The sequence below is a fragment of the Monomorium pharaonis genome, chromosome 10, assembly GCF_013373865.1.
Source record: "Monomorium pharaonis isolate MP-MQ-018 chromosome 10, ASM1337386v2, whole genome shotgun sequence".
NCBI classification, from domain to species: domain Eukaryota; kingdom Metazoa; phylum Arthropoda; class Insecta; order Hymenoptera; family Formicidae; genus Monomorium; species Monomorium pharaonis.
This window is the reverse complement of record NC_050476.1, coordinates 159,152-167,872: the sequence shown is the minus strand read 5'-3', so window position 1 is coordinate 167,872 and position 8,721 is coordinate 159,152. Positions and strand designations below refer to the sequence as shown.

The following is an 8,721-nucleotide window of genomic DNA, read 5'->3' as shown; positions in this document are numbered from 1 at the left end:
TGTCTCCCTCTCTCGTCCACTCTCTAGAATAATTGGCAAGATATGAAGATGCACATTAGACCACCTCTTCCTCGGATCGGGATATGACGATCGCGAAGCACGAGCGCTTGTCGCACACAAGAGTGCGGAACCTGAAGGGAGGTGGAGTGAGAGAGGGGGAGAGAAGGGTGGATGTGGTAGAAACTGGGTGAATGAGGCTGCTGGAGAAGAGCAACCGGCTGTGGTAGCTAGTGGTGGTGGTTGTGTCGTTGCTGCTTCTCCAACCGAGTATTTTTGAAATCGTTGAATTAGGCATCCGGGACAGACGTCACTCTGCTAGGACGGCCTGGGCGCAATTCCGGAATACGTAGCCGCCGATGCGCTGACGAAGGACAAGGGTAGAACTAGACACGACAACGTTGTTGCAGGTCGAACGTCGGTTGCAATTGGATCGATCATCGATTTAAAAAATATATAATGGCCGATATTATTTATGAACTTGTTCCCAACGCTTCTTTAATTGCTGTAAATGGGATTCTATGGAGATGCGAACAAATAAAATAAGGTATAGATACAAGGTTTTCGGAGATTATGATAAAGCTTTCAAAACTTATCTGTTTTACTTCTTTTTCTGTTTTATGGCAATCTTTCATCAGAGAGGTTAAAGTATTTTGAAATTTACCTTGTTTAAATTCTTTTCTTATTTATCTGCTTTATTATTTTAATTAATTAAATATTGCCTGAGTTTGTATGGTTTGTATGCCACTCTCTTTTTGTAATTTTATTGCAATATTTACATTTAATATATTTTATTTAATAATACCTATATTTTTATATATACTCTTTGATAGAAAAAGTTACGCACGAGTTCTTTATTAAAAATACAATCAAGGTTATACATATTATTAAATAAAATTAGAAATAAATATTGCAATAAATCTACGGGAAAGAGAGCGATGTAAGTGCAAAGCATACAAAATTAAACAATATTTAATTATGCAATATTTTAATTATAATTGCAGATGTCATTTATTGAAATCCTCAATTTAAAAAAATATCTCATTTATCAGCAAAATAGCAAAAGATGACAGCTTAGTAGAAAAATCTTTCTCTCTTCTACATATTCTGCAAGTACTTTTTACCCAGGCCAGTGGAGCGACAGGCTGGAGGGTAAAAAGAGAACCAACGGGAGGAAAAGGAAGAGGACGAGATCTTCGGGGAGCCACGTGGTGCGGCATGCGCGGGACAATCAATGTAATGACGTCATCGTCACCGTCAGCCAATCCCGACCAATCGCGACTCTGCTCCATTCAAACCTGCCAGCCTCGGGGTCCAAGTGGAAACTCGGCGAGTTCCATCGGACTTTGGCCCGACTGCAGTTCGGCCTCGATCACTGACAGGCGTGAATTCGAGCGGTTCGACGCGCTCCGCTCGACGGCTTGTTCACTTTGCTTTCGCCGAGCGATTCCTAACAGAAAGTCGAGTTCATTTACGATGATTCTTTGAATCATAAGTGCTATTACGGTACGGCCCGCGAACAAATCCAGAAGGCAACTCGATCAGAGTTATTACGATAATCAGATTAAAAAAACTCCAACTTTAGAAAATACTAGGAAATAAAGTATGTCCTGTGCGAGGGATTTGGACCAGTAGAGACGGTGAAGAAGAGATGTTCTGCAAAAAGGAAGAAATGAAACACGTTAACAAATCTGATTTATCGTGAACTGCGGTGCTCTAAAAAAGGGTAAGTGGTGTGCAATAGCCAAGAAACTTTTATTCGTTTCTATTCTCATAGTAAATTTTGTCTAAGAATTAACTTTTCTTCTATTACACATAAATTTAATCTCCATAATTTTTACTAATTAAAAATTCAACCTTTTTGAATAAAACAATTGCTGTGTAAAAGAATCTTCCTAATTTCTTGTCTCTATCAAAATATTACATCCTTGCTCCTTGGAAAGTAAATTATCATAGGTAATATTTGAACCTATAATATCGGCACTTCTAAATCAGATTTTAAATCGTCGAATAATTTAGATTAATAAGTTATAATTTTAGTTAGTTTTATCAAACGTAGTCAGCACGTGCGCATTGAAAATGCGTTGCAGTTTTAATATTCGACGATAATATGTAATAACGAAAGTCCTTTTAACTCACAGAATTAAAAATTTATGCACATTCCAAATATAATAATTCTCGAAAGATTAAAGATCGAGAGTGAATTTTATCATTGAAATGTTGCATTGCACGGTTATTGGAAATATAAAAAAAAAACGCATTACTGCGAGAAAGCGGCACGTGGTTCAAGATAGACCCAAACAAACGCCTACGCAGAATTCTCAACAGACGAGACGCCCACGTTTCGGAAAACCACCGTTGCTATAGTCGCTGCTTCCTTGCGAGAGTGAGAGTGCAGCGACCTTACTCTTGTTCGCTTGAGAGGTCAGAATGTTACGAAACAAAAAAATTCAATTCTCCTATCCTCCGTTGAGAAAAACAATTTTGCTACATTTCGTGATTTTCTCATTATTTTATGTTATTCTTCGAGAAAAAGTACAAAGTAACTATTGAAATTAAAAGAGGTCCGTGAAATTTTATGTATTCCTTTATTTTATTACGTAAATTTTAATTTTTAAGTGTACTCGAACTTGTTTTTTTTTTCCTTTTAGAAGTTTGTGTAATTGCAATAGATTCATTTTTCCACCATATTTATCGCCAAACAAAAAGCTACAGATATATTTTGCCCAAGCATTTTTTTATATTGATCGATATTTCGATAGTCTGCACTAAAATCTCATTGCGATATGACGCATCTCTAGCCGTCACCATCATTGCCCTACTTTTCACTCGGTGGACTCGATCGAGTGAGTTAGGTCTACGTTCTCCTGTCGCATAGTGTAAATTCAATGAGAGGTGAGAACTTTGAAGAAAGGAATCGTAAAATTAAATTTACGACACTTATAGTTATTTAGAACGTTTCTTTGTGTTTAATCCTATTACATGAAAAAGACAAAATATCTGTCATGGAGAAATAAAAAAAGTATTGCAGACATAGATTGTAGTCACGTTAATTTAAAACGTTTAATGGTACAGAAAATTATTTAACTAAAAAAATAACTTTGTTCAAGATTTACCTAGAATAGATTTCGATAATGTCACGCGTGCTGTACAAACGTTTATATCTAAAATATAATTTAGTAAAGCGTGGAGGCGCGCCCGAAGGAACGAAATTTTCGCAGCAGTCGTTTAATCCAGTTAATTGGGTCAAAATATGGCGTACCCCTCATTCTTGTCATCCTGCACCTTCCGTTACCGCCACTTCCGTCGCCATCTCATCCCCCACCCCTCGTGCACCACGATAACCCTGTTACCGAACCCTTGTATCTCCCCCCTCTTCTCCTTCGGAATGCACGTCACAACGGGGGAGGTGATGACGTTGGTGGAATGCAGACATACGATTGGTCGAAAGCTCGCTGACGTCACGGGGGTGAGTTTCTATATGCGCCTGTATGCAACCCCCCCTTGAACCCCCTGTTATCTCGATCGCGAATCCTTCTGCCCATCCCACGCCGCGCGCGGAAGGGCGCAATAGGCATCGAGAAATGGTGCATGCCAATTCAAAGCCACAGTTTTCCAAAGCTGTCCGATCCGAGAAGTTGCCGTGTGCCTCTCTCTCTCTCTCTCTCTCTCTCTCACCTTTTCTTTACCGTTTTTCATTTCTTCGGACTCTTCGAGATATACCTCCCCCTCTCCCTCTCCCGTCTTGATAAAGACCATTCATCGTACCCTCTTGCTGTTTGCGTTGTCGTACACATTCGGTGGTTCGTTCGTTTTATCATTCGTTTCATCGTTCGTTTCATGGGATTTCTAGAAAAGAATAGGTCATCTCTTTTACTGTCCTTTGTAACGTATTTGCACAGTTTGCCGAAAAAGTGATATAAATTATTATTCTCTCGAATAGTATACAAAGAATTGTTATATTACAAAAGTTTAACTTATAATCAAGTCTTTTTAGATCGATTATTGATTTTCCGTTACATAAAAGTAACATCTAAAGTTGTACGCCATTTCAAAATAGTTAACCGATTATTATTGTGAAAGTAAATTGGTTTCCGAAAATTCGTTCCCAATTTCAATATTTGCCCTCTATTTATCCATTTACCTCTATGTTTGATCTTCGAATTTATTAATCTCGTTATATTGTCTTATTATCATCTGTCTGATTTAACCGGTTCGTGACTCACGTACACGCGAATTTGATTAATGAATAAAAGCAAAGTTTGATTTTCTAAAAGCCCCCGCGTTACTCTTGATAACATAGATATAGATAGTCAAGTTGCTTTAGCCTGACCGAGTTTCCGTGACCTTCGCGTTGAAGCGGACAGATCGATAAATCGTTGACATTGTCAAATGCGGTAATTTATTTTGTACCTCGATATAGCCGCGCACCGACCATTATTGATCAACGAATATTTCTGTTCTGCTGATTTAAATTTGATCGTGATGTCAAAAGTTCCGTATATTAATAACATTCCGATGTACTTTTTATATCACTTTCAAATTGACTTGTATTTATAGATTTCTAAAAATTCACTTTTACATTTGAACACACACACACACACACACACACACACACACACACCTTTTTATCTTTTTTTTACAAAAACTCGTTTTCAAAAATAAAAATTAAGTAAAATTTTACATAATTTTTCGAACAGAATTAATTTGTCAAACTTTTCAATTGGAAAAAATTTCGTAAAAGATTATAATTTGTCGACTGTTAATGTTTGTGCATTTGCCGATTTACATGTTTTCTTTATGTTTCAAAGTAATTATTCTATTATTAAAAAGATTTGTACAAGAAAATGACTTAGGATATTACAATAGTGGACGAAAAATAATTATTCATTGGCTGACACGACATCAAGTTGAAACTTCATTGAGACCGTTGTTCCTTGGAACAACAACCGGGCGAGATCATTCATGATCGGCGAATTAATCGCGCACCACGATTCCATCCGCACATCGGTAGGTAGATCCTTGGCCGGGCGACATCGAGTTTCATAAATAAAGCCCCATTGAAGAGAAGTTCATCGGGGGATGGGGTAGCATGACCTGCTGACCTAGATTTCTCATGACTTGCGTCATTCACAATCTCGCCCCACCAGCCGAGCCTTGGTGACTGCACGCATCTAAAATAGTGGAGGATACAAAGGGAAATGGCGAGGGGGATGAACGGGATGGTGGTCGCGAGTCTGTACAAAGACAAACAATTGCGAATCGAACGGCGTCCCGACGAACAGCGCGCGGCAGCGACTTTCAGTCTTCTTTCAAGGACGTGCGAGGACCACAGCGGTATCAAAACGCGTTCGCGATTGTACGACCTTACATCAAGAAATCGTTACCATCCAATTTTAAAACAGTGTCGATATAATAAATGGATAAGGGTCTTTGTTGCGATAACCAGGTTTAATAGTGAATTAGTCAGTGTAGTTTTCAGGATAGTTAGAACTATCGTGCCGGACGTTGAAGTGACCGTGTTGCGCGGTCGACATTGTGCAAGCAAGGTAAGTCATAAGCCTGAAAAAGAACAAAAGATTAATATTGTTCCCTGGCAATATTCACCCCGGGTTAATGGAATACGTAGGACAATCTGGGTCAACCTGCAGGATTCTTGAAAAGGAAAGAGAACATCTTCTGAGAAATCCTTCCGAAGACGCGTGTGATCGGTTCTGACGTTTCCGAACATTTCCGGCGATCGGGAGTGTAGTAAAAATGTTCGAATTTACTCGAAGCTTTATCATCGCGGGTCGTAAAATAAATTCGCGATAAAAAAAAATATCTACCGTCTGTATAAATATAACGAGACTTTTTGTGTTATTAAATTTGAAAAGTCATCTTCTCAGGTAAGAAAAGATATTTTTTAAATTATGCACATCTCCATTTTTGTTTAAAATACATAAGATTCTAAAATAAATTCAGACAAAATTTTGAACAATAAATTTTCAATGTGTTTAGAGAATTTGTAGTTACTTTCTTTTTACTGTAAAATAATAAATTTTTGTTGCACAAAGTTTTGTTTGCATTGAAATGTTTTGCTGAAAAAATATTTTCTATTAGATAATTTTTGACGGGTTGATATAGGGTATAATGAGAAACCCTGTTTTAGGCAAAGATCACACTTTAATAGAAAATCTTAAGCTCGCCCTTGGCTCGTCTTCATAGTCTCTCCTACTGACCCGAATATCTATATATGGCGATGCACTATTTATAGAACCACCCCCGATGAACGACCCCAACGAACGCAACGTAGGTCTGTATCAAACGCGGGCAAAGAGGCATAGCAAATGCGAATGCATTTCTCTCTATAATTTTATTAATGTCTATAATTGGACAATGTATGTATATCAACAAACTCAAAGTTTCATATAATAAAATTTTTTTATGACAAGAAGCGTAATATAAAAATTTATAAAAAATAACATTATTGCAATTACAAATATATTTTACCAATGTTTATTATCGGTTTGTTATATTCCTATTTATTTTTTTCTTAATTTGTTACGTATGGTACCTTCACTGAATAAAACCCACTTAAAATATTTCATCTTTTAAGGATTCTAATAGAATAAAACTTTGAAAACTGTATTTAATAGAATATTTTAAATTATAAAAGAGACACAATGCAAATAAATTACCCGGGTTCAATAAAGACCTACTTAATTTATGTTTTATTCTTTAAAAACTTTTTTTATATTAAAGAAAATTCCATTTATATAAAATTTTGTAAAAATAAATCAAATGTACCTTATTCCTGCAGTCCAGACACCTGCATTGTGTCTCTTATAACATAAATTTCAGTTTAAAAGTTTTAGAAAAGGCCAACACATTGACCTTTATACCTATAGGATATTTACGGACATGTTCTATTTATACACGAGGTCGATAATTTGGTATCGGGAGCGCTATTTCTCAATAGCGCTCCCGATATTCTCACATACGCGATGATATTTTTAATCTGGCAAAAAAGACTTTGGTTCGCGATTTTTCAAATTACGATAATTTCCTCCAATGTTTTCCATTAATCTTTATGCGCTCGTTAAATACAGTTCGGACCGTGAGACTTTTCAAGAATCTTTTAAACGTTGAAAATGCAATTCCGATCGTTAAAATTTTACTTCTCAACTCTACGCTACGACGCTTGATAATACCTACGTTGTCGGTTATTCTTATATTATCTGCTACTTCTTTTGCCCTGGTTTCGTACCTCTCTCTCTCTCTCTCTCTCTCTCATCAACGGTGACCTCGCACCCTCTCTAGCGCAACGAGTTCATTGCTCTGCCGGTGTTTCCCTCTGACGTCATCGACTACCCGCGCGTCATCGAACGCCATTGCCTGACATTGTCGTTACACACATACGAATATCGAATGTAAAAAAATATATTTTTTAAATAATGACGTCAAATGTTGCGCCTTGGTACACCACTTTTTCTTTAAAGAAAAAGCGCAGTTGGCTTATCGAAGAAGAATCTATTAACACGTCTTCACTTGTTATAAGTATCGGGAGAAGGGTGGTAGTTTCTTCTATCTCTTTGTCGTTGGCAGTGAATAACGTTATCGACGTTGCATTTTCCGTAGGAAATACGGTAGGAACATATTCGGTGAAATAATGCGCGGATAAGACTGCAGTACCGATGCACACAGCCGATAGAGTACTGAGCATTGATAATCTAGACGGAAGGGTGGTAAAGCCCGTTCCTTTACCGTACGAAGTACGGTGTCGGTCGAAACTTGATCGACGTATTTCCCTTTTACCTTGTAAAACGTTGCGTTACTCGACGAGCATTAAAGAGCTTTGCGATCGCGACGATTGTCTGATCAAACACATGGTTTTTCTACTGCATTATTTGAGAGATAAAAGCAGACTTGTATCGTGTGAGAGAATCGATGGTAGAATTTTTCTTCGTACGGTACTGTTAATGTTTTCACTAACCTATTTTAGTTAATCTAACACATATTTCCCATGAAATTTTCTAAAAATTTGTAGCTACGACAGATCCAATTTTCTATTTGTTTCTAATTGAAACCTTTCCGGAAAAAATATCAAGGATCAAATTATACATCAAATTAAGTTATATCAGAGCAGATCTAATTTTATCAATTGATTTGTAAAATTAGGTCTGCTCTGATATAACTTAAACTGTAATTTGATCCTTTTCATATAATTTGATATATTTTGAAAAGATTTTTTTCCCAAGCTTTTATATCTCATTTATATCATTTCAATTTACTTTATAGAACATTGTAATTATTTAAATAAACAAAAATAATATTTTATAAATAGGATCATAAGAGAGAAACATATAAAAAATTTTCTTATAAAATTTAAATTAATGAGTCATCTAATCTCTTAATAATCTACTTAATCTACTATTATATAATATAAAATATAAAATGTATTTGATTAAATTTTATAATCTGCTTGTTACTTGGTTATTTTTATTATATAGTTTGAAATGTTTCTTTTGTATATTAAAAAAATTCTTTATCTCAATTGATAGATGGCTAAAGTTGTCCCAAGTTTATCATCAAAAACATCGCAACTTTGTAACAAATTTTGCGGTAAATATAAACGAAAAATTCTCTCCGTATTAATGAACATTATATGTTATTTTAAATATAATAGCTAATTTGTAAATAATATTCGAGAGAAAACAATGAAAAGAAAAAAATAATTCAAGA

General features: G+C 35.9%; 1 protein-coding gene and 1 long non-coding RNA gene across 2 annotated transcripts in view; one reads left to right on the top strand and one right to left on the bottom strand.

Moving 5' to 3' along the window:
* Positions 1–688: 688 nt before the first annotated feature.
* LOC118647678 overlaps positions 689–8,721 on the bottom strand; it is a 30,794-nt gene continuing 22,761 nt past the window's right edge. The window contains exon 3 of the long non-coding RNA XR_004964839.1: positions 689–3,846. This is a non-coding gene — a long non-coding RNA (uncharacterized LOC118647678). The remainder of the gene's footprint in view (positions 3,847–8,721) is intronic.
* Positions 4,665–8,666, top strand: LOC114255683. The gene is made up of 2 exons (XM_028194921.2): positions 4,665–5,546; positions 5,627–8,666. Exons 1-2 carry the CDS (start codon positions 5,199–5,201, stop codon positions 5,678–5,680), a joined length of 402 nt encoding a protein of 133 aa, XP_028050722.1. The 5' UTR covers positions 4,665–5,198; the 3' UTR covers positions 5,681–8,666.